Source organism: Pleurodeles waltl, chromosome 1_1 (assembly GCF_031143425.1).
Source record: "Pleurodeles waltl isolate 20211129_DDA chromosome 1_1, aPleWal1.hap1.20221129, whole genome shotgun sequence".
Taxonomy (NCBI): Eukaryota; Metazoa; Chordata; class Amphibia; order Caudata; family Salamandridae; genus Pleurodeles; species Pleurodeles waltl.
The window spans coordinates 778,671,618-778,689,511 of record NC_090436.1 but is presented as its reverse complement, the minus strand read 5'-3'; the positions used below and the strand labels follow the sequence as shown (position 1 = coordinate 778,689,511).

The 17,894-nt window shown below is 45.3% G+C and overlaps 1 protein-coding gene across 9 annotated transcripts in view; it reads right to left on the bottom strand.

The window, feature by feature from the left end:
- Nucleotides 1–778: 778 nt before the first annotated feature.
- The window catches only part of CDC14B (cell division cycle 14B), a 344,504-nt gene continuing 327,388 nt past the window's right edge, over nucleotides 779–17,894 (bottom strand). Inside the window, exons 13-16 of one of the 9 annotated variants that reach the window (XM_069227743.1) lie at nucleotides 3,553–3,657; nucleotides 2,784–3,012; nucleotides 2,325–2,390; nucleotides 779–2,053 (exon numbers count right to left, since the gene is read on the bottom strand). In XM_069227743.1, coding sequence (XP_069083844.1) covers nucleotides 2,033–2,053; nucleotides 2,325–2,390; nucleotides 2,784–3,012; nucleotides 3,553–3,657 — 421 coding nt within the window. In that variant the 3' untranslated portion in view covers nucleotides 779–2,032. The other 8 variants (XM_069227761.1, XM_069227768.1, XM_069227777.1 and 5 more) reach the window with 8 other exon arrangements.

Below are 17,894 nucleotides of genomic sequence, written 5' to 3'. Positions count from 1 at the left end.
TTTTTCAATATTTAGTCGTTTACAAAGCAGTCAGAAGATTGGGTCAAAGCAGACGGGATTCTTGCAGTACTTTCCTGCTCAGAAGAAGATTGAACAGCTGACAATTTTCCAAGGGACATGAGTGACTAACTGCTCGAGGCCAAGTTTTATCTTTGCACTTTGGAGCATGTAGACCTGGTTTTATAATGGGATAAACAAGATTACAAGTCCCAGAATGCAAAGAAAAAAACCTGAACTGGAGCAACTATTCAAACTAACATAATTACTCTGTTGATGTCCAAAAAGGTTGTCACATATTGCATTCATTTTTACTAATATGGATGCAAGCACTAGATTGCTTTAATAAGCAATGAATGTTCATTATAGATGCACAAAAATTTTTACAATATAAATTCATTATAACTAAATCATTCATTATAATTAAATCATGTCCTAGGTTAAAAAAAAAAAAAAAAACATTTTTAAGCCACAACAATGTGAATTGGCAATATTTTATAAATATGGAAATACCTATTAGGAGCACATGCTATCTTAAAGAATTTAAACACTTCATATCCCCCCACTATCACGCAATATTTTTCTTTTGGGTTGTTTTAGCTGGTAGTGAAAAGACAAAAAAAAACAAAATGCATAAGCTTTTAAGAAGCCTGCTACTGAATCATCAGTGGAACCCTGTAGCTTGTCTCACTGTGGTCTTAATGGGGCCTCAAAAGCTGACAACTTTTATATTCTTGTGTGTTTTGCAATCAGGTTCAGTGATAAACAGAGATTTTTCAAATTTCTTTCTTTTTTTTTTTTTTTTTTTTAAGGTCCTCTCCTGTGTTTTCTATTTTCTGGTGCTTCCACATTCTCAATATGATCTCCTTGGCTGGTCTTCAGATAGTCTTTATTTCTATTTACCACTGTTCTACTTATGCAACATAAGGGGATTTCAGAGTGTCCAAAGAGCACTGATAAGAACAGGAAGGAGACAGACTCACCAGTCACAAACATGTGCAATTCCACATACTCTTGCAGAAGATTTACAAGACACAAGTCAGAGTAGTAGGACCACAACACCTCCCAGAAAAGGCCAAGGTGCATCTCTCAGGTCACTTAATAGATTTTAGACTGTCCCTGAAGTCAAGAAAGTTAATTTGGGTGGCTTTCAAGTCATGACCATGTTACATTGTAGAATTGAATCCATGTGTTTAAGTAGGAAATCATCACAAATTCATAAGGCGTATACATTCATTCTGTTCCTTGGGTAGCTTGTGTATCGTTACTTCACATACAGTACTGCTCCTATTTTGGTTTGGGTTAACCATTTTGACGGCAAGGCTACTTTGGTGGCATGTTACTGTATGACACATTCCTTCAGTAACTCAACATTTGGTCTTTGAACTGTATGTTTTCCAGAGTTTCATCTTTACAAGAATTGATCACGTTTGAATACACGGAGCTCGAGTTACACAAAACTGATTTTTGTGGAACAAAACTATTTTTTTCTCCCACAATACATCGTAGAAATGTCTTAAATAAGCAACATACCTGTTAAACCATACAATACATACACATTAAAAAATGAATGTAATTTTGCCATAACATAAAAGTTAGGACAGTTTACACATTATTTATATATTGGTGGCAGATGAAGGCTATTTGATTAACAGATTAAAAAAATATGCATATGTATAAAAATCCTTTTTTAACCCATTTCACTGGGTTACAAGACAGGAACGATTGCCTTCGCAATTGTGTACCACATCCATCCTACATATTAACCCTCCTTGACAAAGGAAGGCATTCTTATTTACATCAGCTTAAAGTCTTCTTGTCATTCCACCGCACAACTGCAGGTAGTCTTATTTTAGGATGCTGGCTGAGGAGAAGACCACCCATCTGTTTTTAGCAAACTGAACTTAATATGGCAATAGTCGAAGGAACATCCCAGGACATCCCCATTCAAAGCAGTCCAACGCCCGACGGCTTTTAAAGTCTGTGGGTTAAGTAGAGAACTTCTTTGCCCACTGGAGCTTAACGCAACACAGCTCTAGTCCTCGGAACGGAGTGACTGTTGAAATGATAAAATGTATTTTAATGCCAAGTAAAGACGTCATGAGGACAGACATTTAAGAAAATCAAACACAAAAAGCTCATAAATATTAAAAAATGTGTACAGAATTAGCCAAGCAAAAAATAAACAATGAAGTGCACAAAGGACAGAGATGTGTTCTGTTTTAAGACAATGCTGTATTAGTTCTAGAGCAGCACAGAGAGGATGGATTATGCAGAGCAAACGAAGTACAATTTTCAGGCAAGAAGCAGCAGAGGATTGAGAGTACCATAATTTCATTAAGCGCATTTGGTGTAAAGCAATCCTTTTCTTCCTCTCCCTCTGAGGAATCAGGCTGTGGGAAAAGTAGAAAGAATGATAAAAGGCAAGTTTTGGATAGAGCTTTTAAATAAAAGGGAATCATATTACAGAGAGCTCTGGCACATCAAAGCAGTTTCCATGTTTTTTTAAAGAGCAGAATGCTGCTAAAAAGCTTTCTTGTTAGAGCCCGTCTGCTAATGGATCAGATGAGTTTGTGAGTGGGAGGGGGCAAGGGGGGGGGGGGGGGGCAAGGGTCAAAAGCAAATCTCCCTGCCCCCAAAACAATTCCTTGCATTCAATGCACTTTTTGACCACACATGAAGGTTAACTTGTGTCCATGCTCTCCCAACCCATCATTCAGCATCTCAGTGAGACTTGGCATTCTGATTGAGAATAAATGTAAATGTTAAGAGAAGCAAGCACTTACTGGATGCGAGCGACTTAAATATCGTACCGAGTGAGGGAAGCCGGCATTTCTGGCCATTCTTTGAGGGTTGTGACTTCCAAGATTGTAAGTGTTTGCAATGTTCTGCTGCTTGCTTGAAGGGCTCAGGGGTTTACAACCTGACTTTGCCCTGTTCTGGTTGGGATCCGGGTCACTATCCAATACATGCAAGTTGCATAGTGATCTGGTTAACTTAGCATTTAAAGATTGTCTGCGTTTTGGAAGGAAGAAAGTGTGCATTAGGTCACTAGTCAAAATTCATGGCATTGAATGATCACATTAGGCAGCTTCAATGATTATAGTTTCCATCCACCACAGTTCAATGGAAAAAATAAAGGGGGGTGGGGAGGGTGGAGGGGGGAACTGGTCATTGTACTCTAAGCCAATGCCTAGAGTCATCTAGAATCACAACTTGAAATTACTCACTGGCTTTACGGGCAACTTTCATTTAATATTACTATGTTAAATAAATTATTGATTCCAAAGTAAATTTCAATTTTGCAAAAGTAGTCAAGAGTGTCAAGCAAATCAGAACATCCATCATTCTGGAAACTGCTAGGTGTGTGCCATTGCGGTTTGGTAACACATTTTGTTTGTTCATTTTGAAAAAATGTTAATATTAACTAAAAAAAAAAGGCTGTACATGTACGTATTTAGCACTTATGCTTAAACTAGTATATGCACAACAAGTCCGCACAGTTCTTTGCACATAAGTGAACAGTGTCTTGTTATAACATTAAAGAAGCCTTACCCTCTCAGGCTGCCATCTCCCACAGCAGATCTGGTTGTTCTTTTAGCAAAAACTGTATTGCCACTTAAAGGTTTACTCCTCTGCACACTCGACTGCAGAATAACTCTAAAAAGGGCAGGAAAACATTTGAGTAAATAAGCCTGCAAATCGACATTGTAACAACGATAAGTTGATGTGAAATGCAAACAATCTACTCACCAAATTTACAACTTTTTACCAGGTAAGGGGCATACTTTTTTTTACTGAAGAGCAATAATTCCGAAATATCTTTGTTGTCTGGGATATGCTCAATATTACTCTCCTTTTGCACAGAAAACGTGAAGACCAACGAAAACCAAATGTCAACTGTAAAGCAACATCAATCCTTTGTTCTTAGCTCTGCTTAATGGACACATTACTTACCTTTACCTTTGATAACGCCTTATATGGTAGAGATTATATCTAGCTGCAGATTTCTTACCTTTGAATTATCCCCAGGTGTCAGATTGGATCCGAAGTTTTTAGTGCACAGTACCCCTGCTGTCCGCATCTGTCGTCCTCCACACCGGATCAAGGGTCAAAACTGATTTGCATATGGCTGGGTCCAAACTGGGGTGACGTGGTGAGCAAAATAACGATGGATTAAACCCAGATCTGTGACTAAGGGTGAGTGTTTAAGTTTCAACACTCCGTCCATCATTTTATTTTGTTTTGTGATGTTGCATCTGATAGAGACTTCTAGCTGCAGAGTCCTTACCTTCTAATAGATACACAAGCAATACCATCTCTACAGGTGGGTCTGTGAACCAAGTTCAGACTAGAAAGTTCTGCAGGACGGAACGGGCAAAGTGCCCATCCCTCCGGACCTGACTGTCCAGACAATAGTATTTGATAAATGTGTGCAGAGATGTCCATGTTGCTGCTTGACTGACGGCAAGGACTGGAATTCCTTGTGTTAACGCAGTGTTTGCAGTTTTAGCTCAGGTAGAATAAACATGCTAACCCTCCAGGAGTTGCTTTTTGGCCAGTGCGTAGCATATCATAATGAAGAGTATGACCCATCTGGAGATGGTCTGCTTCTACAACGCCCAACCTTTCTTCACACACACATACCCTACACAAAGAGTTGGTCAGCCTTCTGGAACTCTTTTGTATGATGAAGGTAGAACACCAATGCTCTTTTTGGGTACAGTGGGTAGAGGCTCTCCTTTTCCTTAAAATTATGAGGCAAGGTGATGGATAGACATACATGAAAGGGCATGATCACTTTTGGCAGAAAATACGCCCTAGTGCTCAGCACCACTGTCAGAATCGACAGAGGTAGGGCAGCTTAGATGACAATGCCTGCAGCTCACTCACTCCGCAGGCAGATGTTATCGCCACAAGGAAGACTGTTTTCAATGTGAGAAGCCTGAGAGGACAATTGTTGAGGCTCAAAAAGAGCGCACATTAAAAAAAGTCAGAACCAAAATCAGATCCAGTTGAGGCATAATGAATGGGGATGGAAGAGCCTATGTATAGTAGGAAACTTAAAGAAGACTTACCAGGCAACCACTAAAAAGCCAAAATAGCAGACAACTATCCCTAAAGAGTGCTCAGAGTAGAGCCCTGCTGGGCAATGGACAGAATGAACAACAGGACCTCAGAGAGAGGGCCCGGCAGGGGGTCAACAGACTTGTCTGTGCATCATGCCACAAATTTCATCTGACAGGCGTATATTTTTTGGGTGGAGGGATGCTGGCTTTTAAGATTATATTACAGGCTTCAGGAGGAAAGTCAAAGCTGTCAACTGCCACCGCTCAATCTCCAAGCAAGAAGTCGGAGTAGAAAGGTTTAGGTGCAGAACACTCCGCTGCTGCTGCGACAGCAGATCCTTCCGAAGGGGCAGACTGATCGGAGAATCGATGAATATGCTCAGCAGCTCGGGATACCAGATTCTCTGTGCCCAGTCCGGAGCCACAAGGATGACTTGGGCATGGTCTTTATCTTCCTGACAACTCTGGGCAAGAGTGGAATGGGTGGAAAGGTGTACAGGAGGCCTGAACTGCAATCGAAACGAAAAGTGTCTCGAAGAGACTGCCGCCTTGGAAAACTCCAATGCACAAAGCGGCTGACATTGCACATTCTTGGTGGAGACGAACAGATCTAACCAAGGCTCTCCTCACTGCTGAAAGAGACCTTGCACCAGATCTGGATGAAGACAGCATTTGTGATCCGCTAGGCATTTTCAGATTAATTTGTCCACTCTGGCATTCAAAAAGCCTGCCAAATGTTGAACCACTATGGATATGCCCTGCTGTTCCAGCCACTTCCAGAGGCGCAGAACCTCTTGACAAAGGGTCCAGACCCCATTTCTCCCTGCTTGTTGTATTACCCCATGGCATGGTGTTGTATGAACACTTGCACCATGTTTCCCTTGATAGAGGAAAGAAAAGCATTCAATGCCAGTTGGATCGCACGAAGGTCCAACAGATTGATGTGGAGGGCCATTTCTGCCAGAGACCAGATGCCTCCGATCTCCACCTCTCCCAGATGGCTGCCCCTTCCCAGGAGTGGCATCTGTCACTACTCTCAGATCTGGTTGGTGAAGGGAGAAAGATCTGCCTCAGATCTAAACGCAGTTCTTTAACCACCACTGCAGATTTAGTGCAGTTCCCTCCGAGATCTGGAACTTGTCTGAGAGATTCCCCTGATGCTGTGCCCACTGAAACTTCAGGTCCCACTGCAGAGCCCACATACACCATCTGGCATGTATCAGCAGCAGGAGGCCATGAAGCTCAGCAGCCTCAGAGTAATTCTCACCAAAATCCAGGACAGAGGCTGAAATATCAGTATCATAGTCTGAATATCCTGCGCTCGCCACTTTGGGTGATAGGCCTGAAACTGCACTGTGTCCAGAACAGCTCAGATGAAAGGGAGTGTCTGAGAGGGAGTAAAGTGTGACTTAGGTACGTTTGTAGTGAACCCCAGCAAATGCAGGAGGTCTGCGATAGCCTGGAGACAACACCCTGAGGTGAGCCCACCTTCAACAGCCAGCCATCGAGACAGGGGAAGACAAACCCCTGATCTCTGCAAATGAGTTTCAACCACCGCTTTCACCTTGGTGAACACCTGAGTGGCGCTGGTAGGGCCAAATAGGAGCACAGTGAACTGAAAGTGCTTGTGGCGCACCGTGAACCACAGGTAATGTCTGTAGACAGGCAGGATGGGTATATGAAAATAAGCGTCCTGCAAGTCCAACACCACCATCCAGTCTCCTAAGTCCAGGGCAGATAACACCTGAGCCAAAGTGAGCACCTTGAACTTCTTGCTGAAGAGCTTGAAGAATCGAAGGTCTAAGACAGGGCAAAGACCCTTTTCCTTTTTGGAAACCAGTAAGTAGCGGGAGTAGCAACCACAGCCTGCTTCTGGCACAGGAATCCTCTCTATGGCTCCCTTCGCCAAGAGAGCCGAAAGTTCCTCTTAGGGAAGGGACAAATGATCCTCAGACATCCAATCATAGGATGGTGGCATGGATGGAGAGGTAGTCTCGAAGGGGGTGGGGGAGGGAGTAGCCCCTTTAGACTATCTGCAAAACCCACCTGTCTGATGTAACGGACTGCCAGCAGGAAAGGTGATGGCAAATCGTGCTCCAAACTGGTCAATGGTTGGGGTCAGTCAGACTAGGAAGGTTTAGAGGCTGCTGCAGAGGAAGCGGGGTGGGGGCAGAGGGTTCACAAGATGGATTAGACTGCTGGCCACCTTATCTAGGAGGTCGGTGGGACTGCACCCTTGGCTGCACAGAAGGTGGGCAGCATATGCGGCACGGTAGCTGACCAGGGAAGGGCACAATTGGAGGATACCCCTTCTGTAGCCACAAAAGGCAGACATTTGGGGGGGGGGGGGGGGGGGGGGGGGGCGGGTGGTGGCGGTGCAGGGGGACAAGGGTCTGCCGCAAGACCCAAGGACCTGGCTGTAGCCCAAGAATCCTTGAAGTGTTCGAGTATAGAGTCCGTCTTGGGCATGCTCATCAAAGAAGCTTAAAAATCCCCCAAAAAGCCACACATCCTCAGCCAGACATGGCACCTCATGTCCACTGTGGAAGAAACCGCTGTGCCTAGCAGGTCAGTCTGGTCCAGTCCGCAACGAATTATGAACTCTGCTGCGTTTCTCACATGAACAACAGCCTGAGAGAGTACAGCCTGCACCTACTCCTGTGTCCACACTTGCGCAACCGAATCCCACAGCCGTGGGAATAATGGCCCAAAAGGCATGCAGTGTTCATGGACCACAATGAAAGGCTGGGGGAATAAAACCCAGGTGATTATAACCTTTTGGATATCCTATCCGGGGGAGAGGAAGGGAAGGTGCCACAGGGAGGTAAAGGCTTGGACCACCAAGCTCAGAGATGGGGTGTTGCGTTAATAAACTTGGGTCCCCCAGATGCAGGGGGGATAGTGGCAGGCAATCGTCCTGTTCATGGGAGCCCCTCTGCTGGGTCTGGAACAGGTACTCAGTAGGACGTCAGTGAGGGCATCACTGAAGGGAAGCAGAGGTTCTGAGTTGGAAGCTCCCTGTTGTACCACCTCTGTCAAGAGATTAGTCTTGACAGCCACCGAGAGCAGGTGAAGGTCAAGGACCTCAGCTGCCTTCGTAACCACCATAGCATAAGAAGCTCCCTCCTCCGTAGCCAGGGTAGGGGGAGAAAGCATGCCAGTATCTAGAAAAATATCCAGTCCACTTATCTCATCCAAGTGTTTACGCCAGTCCATTTCTTCATGGGGATGGTCATCCAAAGGGTCAAGTGACCCCTCCCATTCATTACCGAAGTCTAGCCCTTAGGAAAAGGACTCAGGATTCTAACGAGAAGGCAAAGCTCCTGCAGGTGCTGGAGTTGGCGTTGTACGACACCCATCCAGCTTCATGTCAGAATCGATTACAATGGAGATGGCACCGTACGTGGGCGCAGATGGCACCTCACGTTGGTGCTGCTGGCGCCGAGAGCATTGGCACCAAGGAAGGTCGGGCAGCACAACCAGCACCAGTCTTCATCCAGGACTGGATCCCTGGAACCCCCTCAGTGCCGAGACCGAAGCCGCCAGCACAGAATCCAAAGGGGCCCGTGACTCCATGGGGCCTGAAGGCACTCCACCAGGGTCTGGCTGCCCACAAATGAGGTGTGCTGCCTTAGAGAATTCACGGTGTTGGGCAGGGGCCACTCTAGCTTCCAGAAACTCCGTTACATGCAGAGTTGGCCCATGTGCAGGTTCCGCAGAACGCAGCCTAGAGCATCGACGTTCCCTCGTCTCGGCGACAGATGGACAAGGAAAAGTTGAAGAGCGCTTAGACTTCTTGTATTTTTTTCTTGTGCCTCGACTTACCAGATTGTCCCAAGGAATTGAAGTGGGACAATGACTAATTTGGCTCCGTGACCTATCCCAGGACCTTTTGACCCGGATCTCGCCTTGCGGATTCCAGTCCCAGGGCACCATCAGCTTTAGGGACCATACCCTCAATGTGGATGCATGGCCTGGCACTCCGATATTGACATTGGGTCGCGGTCACGCTCTATGCACCAAAGAGACACGAGGTGCAGGGCGGTCATGGGCATCATCCCTGCTAGGCTTGAATCCGGTCTTCCTAGAAAACATCAGTCAATGCACCAAGAGTAAAACTCGAAAAACCCTTGATATAAAGTTGAAAAAAGTGAGTCAAAAATTGACTGTGGGGGTAGCTCTCTTCGGCTCAGCACTTAGCTGGCGCGGAAAGAAAAGAACTGACAGTGCATCTGGGTGGTGCGTATATAGGACCTGCGAAATCATATTTGGCATTGATGACGCGGACGACGGACGCAGAGCCAATCCACTCTACCTAACAGGGTGCAGGGGTACTACTCACAAAATTCTTCCAGATACAGTCTGACACCTAGGAAGAACTCAAAGGTAAAGAATCTGCAGTTAAAAGTCTAGCAGATAGGTTGCCTTACAACCCATCAATCCAAACAGAATTGTATTTACAATGTTAATCAGTTTGAGATAATTTATAAATGACATACTGTGACAATATTCACATATTGCACCCTTCCTTCTCAATTGTACAGTAAACGTTGCTAGATAAAAGTGACCACTTTTTGCTTCAGAACATTCATGTAGCAAAACACATAGCATTACCATTTTATAAGCAACTTAGCCTAGAAGTCCTACGCTTAGGTTTAGTAGAAAAGTAGTTTTGCGCTACATTTTCCCAAAAGGCTTGTTTAGGGGTCCCATGATGTTAGAAAATCCAGCATGGGTGTGTTCAATTAATTACACTTTCCTAAACCAGTGCTCCACATATTGTCTTAATCAGAGTGTTTGTCATATAATACAATTCTTGCTCCTGAGACAGAAACTGAAGGTATGAAATATATCAGTTTCAGAAAGCAATGAACAAATTCCTTAATTGGACTAACACAAGCTTTCACTTTTTCACCATCTCAGGGTATGCATGGATGAAGCTATGAAATAAGCATGCATACATTTGGGAGATCTTCTCTCTATTCCCTTCCCAGTCCTTTCATTTAAATCAGCCAGCTAGGCTAGACCTAATGAACATGTTAATTCCCTTCAGTAACGCTTTCACTGGTACAAATTTTTTAACAGCAAATTCCAAAACCCACAAACTTATTCCAAATTCAGGCAAAGACAGTTTTAGAGGGACACCTGGCTGCCAAAAGGACATCACAAACTTCAGGAGATAGACTGAAAACTCTCACCTGTCCCGCTCAATCTCAATGCATAAAAGGTGGAGTGTTCACACGTTTGGGTGTAGGACTGTGCCTTGTTGCTGTGACAGGAGATCCTCCCCAAAGGGCAGTCTGACAGGAGGACAGATGCTCCTGCCCAGGAGATCTGGATACCATCCTCTCCATGCCCAATCCGTACCCACTAGGATAACTTGGGCCCAACTAGTCCTAATCTTCTTGAGAACTCTGGGCAGAAGTATCAGTGGAAAGGCGACTAGAAGTCCCAGGTTCCAAACAGCACGCAAAAGTTACAGTGGCAAACATATAAAGAAAATGCATTCCTCAGTCTTGTATCACCTCCAGATGTAGATGCCTTTCATGATCTGTGAGGCATAGACATCTGAGTTAGCCCCTCATGGTCTTCAGAGATCCCTCCAAGTGCTGTAGAACCAGAAAAATGTCCTGACGTTTAAACCAGGTCCAGAAACGCAGATCCTACTGACACAGGGTCCACGACACCATCCTGCCCTGTTTGTTGCAATATCACATGGAGGCAGTGTTACCCGTGAACGCCTTAACCAGCCTGCCTTTGATGGATGGGAGGAAGGCTTTCAATGCCAAGGTAACAGTCTTCAAATCTAACAAGTTGATGCCAGCTGAGATTTCACTGGCGACCAGAGCCCTCAGATCTCTACCTCTCCCAAATGGCAGCTCCAACCCAGGAGTGATGCATGTGTCACCACTATGAGCTCTGGCTATGGAAGAGAAAGGGGTCTCCTGCTGACCCAATTGCAGTTCATCACCTATCACAGCAGATCTTTTGCAGTTCCTTCTGATATCTAGACCAGGTTGTAAAGATTCTCCTGCTGTGACTTCAGGTCCCACTGCAGAATCTGCATACCCCATCTGGCATATTGTACCAGCATAATGCATGAGCCCATTGAGACTAAAGTCTCAGATTCAGACTTGCTAAAATCCAAGACGGAGGTTGAAACATTGGAATCATAGCCTGGCTAGCCCAAACTCACCACTGCTGAGGACTAGTGTAGAAATGCACTGTGCAGAGTGGCTCTGATGAAAGGGAGCCTATGAGAGGGAGTCTGGTTTAACTGCAACATGTTGATAGTGAACCTCAGCGAATGCAGAAAGTTCATCCTAGTCTGGAGGTGTGTGATGACTGCCTGGCTGCGAGCCCACCTTCAACAGCCAGTCATCGAGCTAGGGGGAAAGACTGGAACCCCTAACCTCGGTAGATGAGCTGCAAATACCGCCATCACTTTGGTGAACAACCAAAGGGCAATGGTGAAGCCAAAAGGGAGAACAGAGAACTGCAAATGCTCATAGCTCACCGTGAACAGCTAGTAACACCGGGCCGGCAGGATGTGGAAATATATGCACCCATCAGCGCTAGCAACCTGTCTCTAGGGCAGAACAAACCGGGGCCAACATGAGCATCTTGAATTCCTCAGGAAAGTGTTGAGGGTGCAGATCTAGTATAGGGCCTCAATCTTTTTTTGGCAACAGAAAGGAGCAAAAACAAAATCACAGTTTTTCCCTATTTCTGGTACAGGTACCCTCTCAATGTCTCCTTTCGCCAAAAGAGTCTGCACTTCCTGATGGAGTACGTAACAATGGTCCTCCGTCAGTCATTCTTGGGACGGTGGCAGGGGTTTAGGTGTATCCACAGATGGTAAAGTGTACCCTTCTGCACCATTGCAAGCACTCACTTGCTGGATATAATTGCTGACCACTGGGGCAGGAGGTGTCTGATTCTGCCGCCAACAGGATGGCTGAGCTGAGGGCACACTAAAGAGGCTCCAGCAGCTGGTGCGACAGGGAACTAGGCAGCACACTAGGACCCGCTCCTGCATCCTTTTTGGGCTCCTCAAACCTATCCTCAAAAGGAAAGGGTAGGCAACTGGTCTGGGTATGGCTGAATTTCCTATCCAGTGGTGTGGTGGCGAACATGCTCAGGATAACCTTTGCTGTTGAGGCTTGCACCAAAAGGTTCTCAGAGGAGGGTTGCTGGGAGAGGAGGACTTGATTCCCTGGGCAGGAAGATGATGCCAGGCAATCATGTGGTGCACAGGAGAGCATGCGCAAGGTATGGCCCAGGTCCCCAGAAGAATGTCGGAGGGGGCTTCATTTTAGGGGGAGCAAGAGTTAAGCTGACCCCACTTCTGGGTAAAGCACCTCTGTCAGGACATTTGTCTTGACCTCTGCTGTCCTGCACATCATGGTGGCATAAGATTAACCTTCCCCCAAGGCCTGGCCCAGAGGGGAAACTATCCGGGAAAATACAGGGGCTGACCAACCGACCCCTTCCGAGTCTTGGGCGTCACTTATCTTTTGAGGGATTATCATACCATATTCCTCATATCAACAAGGACACATTATTGGATCTGCAATTTTTATTTCAACCTATTTTATTATTGGTTCAAATTTAATGTCTAACCAGATCAGGATACAGAATCAACACATCTTATTTCAATACTGTGGTTTGGTGCAAATTAGAAGAACGCATAAACTTGTGAATTGCCCACCAACCAAAAAATGAAAAATGCCCACTTATCTCAATTAACAATTACATCAACCTCAACAAAAGTGGAAAGAAGAAAATGCACACTTGTCCTTATATCAACAATATTCAAAGATAACTGCTACAAATGTAAGTCCTTTTGGATCCGTTCAATCAAGTAGTCCTTTCTCATAAACACTAGTAGCCTGCTTTCCCAATTATCTCACACATTGTGTGGATTGAGACCTGTAGTCTTCCTCTTTTTCACTTTTTTTTTTGTCTCCTTGTAGAAAACAATGTTGATGTGTTGATGTGTTTCAGCCAAATGATTCCCAGCCTCTTCAGGACAATATAAGGATTATGTGTCCTCTTACTAGTAAGAAAGGATAATTTCTTTTTTTTTTTTAAACGCATTAAAAATAGAGGACCACTTTTAAAAACTACAGTTCACCTTGTATGCATGCCAGGAGGTTAGCGTGCCCTCAATCAATGTTAGGAGGGAAATAAGGAAGAATAACATATATATATGCTTTATCTTCTGTCAATAGTAGGGCCTGGATACAGCCAGTAGACACGTAAAGCAGCATTGGTGCTGCACCTGCTTGTCGTCGTGCGGCTCTGGTGGTGGGGGATGCAACAGAGCAGGGGGTCAATGGAGGCACCTGTGGCAGTATTATTCTGGATCCAGGGGCAGATCCGTGTGACCCGGCTGGTGTTGAGAGTAAACCTACTGATGGAAACCCAGCAGTGGCACCTCTTGGCTTCATGGAGCTCAAAGATGGCATGAATGGTGAAGTTGAAATGGCGCTGCTAAGGCTTCAGGAAACTTCTGCTAGCGCAGGGCGGGCCCGGACGCTGCTTCACAGGTGGAGTGCGAGAGCGGGGCCAAGAAGGACGATGTCAAGAAGAACTCGAAGAACACTTAGACTTAATCTTATTGTGCTTTTTCAATGTACCCAACATAGGCAAGGGCATCGTTTTGTGGATCGGAGACATTCACCAATCTTCAGAGTTTCGATTTCAGCATCCAGATGGCCCAGCGAAGAAAATGTAAGGCCGAGGTGGAGTATTCCTCTGGAAAGGAGGGGCTGAAATAAAGGCTTTCAAAGTTCAACATGATGTGATATTAGAGAATCTAGTCAGGCTCAGATACAAAAACAAATCATCTTTAATGACTCCAAAGTGGCTCTGTCTTTCTTGGATTGTGTGAACAGGAATAAAGCTTTTGGTGGAGTGGTGATCCCTTTGGAGTTCACTCAATCACATGTTGAATTACATGCTATTGAGGTCTGGGGTGGGGGGCTCCTTTTTGATTTTACGGCTTGTCATGCTATGTAGGTATTTCCTGTTTGTTATTCTCCAGTTATTCCTCCATTTCTGGCCTTGCCACTCCCCATCCCCCCCTTTCTATCTCTGGAGAAACAGCAACTTATTATGGCACTCATATCGGACAGCTGTGATCTAATTACTATGCTACGTTTCACATCCGTGTTTTCTTTACAGGCCTTTAGTGAGAGCTTCAAATGTGGCAGCTTGGAGCCTGCTGTTTACTTCATATTTAATCTCAGGAGACCTTATTTTTCTTGCTGCCCGAAGTGTGAGATTCTTATATAGTTAATACATGAACGTGATAAACTACAGTTTTCCTTCTGGCTTCAATAATCTCACGGTTTATGAAGGATCCATAAAAAAATACTATGGTTATGGCCTTTATATGTGTTCAATGTGGATGGGGAACAGCATGAAGAGTATAGCTAGATTGTGTGTATTGGACATTTATGCAATGCACAATCCAGCAAATAATTCAAGATTTGGAAATTGCTTTCCCTTTGGGTGGTTGTTCATAGGCACAGTGATCACTCGGTTGCATTTTGTGGACCAGTAAAAAAAATAAAGGTAACCAACAGGCAGGTTAATGTGGAAAAGTGAGTGTCTCGGGGAGAAATGTACAATGCACGCACAAGAAATCTCCACACACATGCACTTGAAAATAAGATCCCTCTTATCAAGGTCTGCAGCTCACTGACCTAGGCAATAAAGCAATTACAATTTTAAGTCCAAAGGAATGCACTGGTACAAAAGGAAGGTGTAGTTGTAAGAGCAAAGACTCCGAGCAAGGATGGGAAGAAGCCAATTCTTCCAAGAATAAAAGGACTAAATGTAATTAAAAAAAATAAAACACAGAATAATGTTGTCTGCTTTGTAACAGTAATGGCTGCTAAAAGCAGACAGACTTAAATTAATCCAGATTGTTGACATGTTCTATAACGTACTGTAGAGATGCGGTAAGGGGGTCAAAAAACTGAGCAATACAATGCTTTACGAAAAGTATACATTTAGCAATACTGCACACCACTGTGGTATTATGGTGTACTAATTGAAAGCTAATTAAGCATTCAGCATGTAAAACCAGAGTGCAGAGTTGTTATTGAACCAGGTGTCCCATAGGCTAATACAGAGCTGTTGTGGTTGGAATTTTCAGAACCCTTCCCAGAGGACCCAGAGAAAACCAGCTGGCACAAGGAAAGTTGGATAGTGCCCCCACCTGCGGATACCCACGAAAGTGGTGTACCTACACCAGGGAGCCCAGGTGCATGGGGTGAAGTGACATTTGAAACTTTCATTGGAGTCAATGGGTGCCTAGCTTATCCAGCTGCTGTCGCAACCCAAGGACCAGCTCGGTGGAACGCAACGGCGAATTCTGGACTAGAAGAACCTGAAAAAGAAGGGGACAGTATCCAGACCACTAGGAGATATCCAGGCAGTGCAGACAGGCAATGCACCCCCCCCCCCCTCCTAGAAGTGAATTTCCGACAGGCCAGGGAAGGAAGAAGTCCAGCTGTGGAGTCAAGGGGATACAGGAAGATCCTTGGAGTCACCCACGAGCTGTCTCACGTCAGTTGCCGGATTGCAGGAGGGTCAGTGGTCAGCAGGACCACCAATAAACATTGGCATACGCAAGAGAAGTTACAGAAGTTGGGACCAACAAGGTCCAAGAGACTCGACCACTGGAGGGGAGTCGAGGAGGCATGCAGGAGAACCAGCAGGAATCCTTGGAGACCCCAGGAGTGACCCACTGCCAGCAGGCAGAGGTATTCACAGGGATGCCTCAGCAGCACAACAAAGGAGTCATCTCATGCCGCAGGAGATGCAGGACGGAGGCTGTTCTTTGAGTTGCAGAGTCCTGGAGGCCTCAGCTTCTTGGAGCTTCAAGATCTCCTTGAGGAAGAGCCAACAAGCCTTGGTAAGAGCAACAGTTGCGGTGCACAGTGATTCTGGAGGCCCTGTCCTTTGTGTGGTTTCGCACCAGAGAGGGAACCGGGGGTTCCTGCACTGGTGCACACTGGTTTATGCAAGGAGGGCACTAAATGTGCCTTTGAAAGCAGCCTGGTGGTGCTGAAGGGTCACCCCACCCCAGACCAGAGACATCTAGTTCTAAAGCAAAGGTGGTCAACACCTCTCTCCTACAGGAAAGCCTTTGTTCTGCCTTTCCCCGTTCAAGTTAGGCTCAGCAGCAGGAGCGTAGAACAGTGTCTGGGGTCGGCAGCAGCAAAGGCTGGCATGCAGACCCTGCAAGGCTGTACGGGCAGATCTGGGGGATCCTGTAAGTACATGGTGTCATGCAACTAACACTGGAATCGGTGTAGTTGCATGATTCCAACATGATTGATACAAGACATGTCTAAGTTCGGTGAAGCCATTATGTAATTGGACTACTCGTGTCGGCCAGTGTCCACTACATTCCTCAAAGTGGTCTATGGACTTACAAAGCCCAGCAAATAGAGCCTGGGTTTTGTAGGGGCACCTCTGCTCATGTAGGGGTGCCCTCACACTAAGGACTATGCACCCTGCCATTGGGCTGAAGGGCCTACCATAGTGGTGACTTAGTTTCCAACTGTAGTGACCGCGATATAAGGCAAGCCTTCTATCTAAAGTGGAAGATGCATGCACCATTTCATGGCAGGCCTGCAGACACAGTTTGCATGGGCTTCCATGGGTAGCATAATACATGCTACAGCCCATGAGAGACCCCTGGTGTACCAATGCCCCGGGTACCTAAGTACCACATACTAGGGAACTACATTGGTGCACCAGTATGCCAATTGTAGAGTGTAAAAGTTACCTGGTTACCAGATTTAGAGGAGAGGGCACAGGCACTTGTGTCCTGGTTAGCAGGATCCCAGTGTACTACAGTCTAAACACACTGACACCAGAACACACTGACACCAGGAAAAAAGTGGGGGTAACTATGCTAGAAAGATGCTACTTTCCTACAGCTCTCACCATAAATCTTTGGTATTTTCATTGACTAAGATGCAGAGGAATATGGAAGTAGGCATGCTTCAAATCCAGATTTACTATGAAATCATTGTGATGCACAGGAGAAAAGGAATTATGTAGGGTTGCCTAGAAATACTGAGTGCCTACATGTTAATTCAGAATTTGGAAATCTTTTTAGTATGGGGAAAAACGCTCCGGCATGTTTTAGAATGAGTAACATATAAAGATGACCCCTCCCTCACACTCTAATGTCTAGATGAACAGAGGTTACACTTCTGCTGGCAAACACAATGTGTTGCTATTCAGTTGTCTGACGAATGAAGTAACTAATTCAATGCAAAATTTGCCTTTGATAAATTTCAAGGGCAGGCTGGCCTGAAGTAGTCTCAAACTAGTGCTGTGGTCTTAACAGGGTGGAGGGAAAAGTTACTGTCACAGAAAACACTAGGCATCTGATTTGGCAGTCTGCAACCCCATCTCCACCCACGATCAAACGTCTTTGGACATCAGATGCAACCTCCAATGTAATACTGCTGTCCACTGTCTAAGCAGATTCTTGGCTTAGAACTGCCTGTTTGGGTTCTAAGCCAAAATTTATGGCACTAAATTAAAGGCAATACAGGTGTACAATGTTTATAGGATTAGGAACACTATCAAGAGCACATGTAGGTTATGGAGAGTATTTGTTACACAGGGCTTCACTGCTCTCCTGGCAAGCAGCCCTAAAACCTTGTACAGACATACTCTTATAGTGGTGATCTGAGGAATTGATATTTTGAAGATAATCCCTCTGGTTTGCGTATTCCACCCTGAAGTGACAGCATTCGTTGAGGGCATCTCCTTTTGCGTTCTTCTATTGCC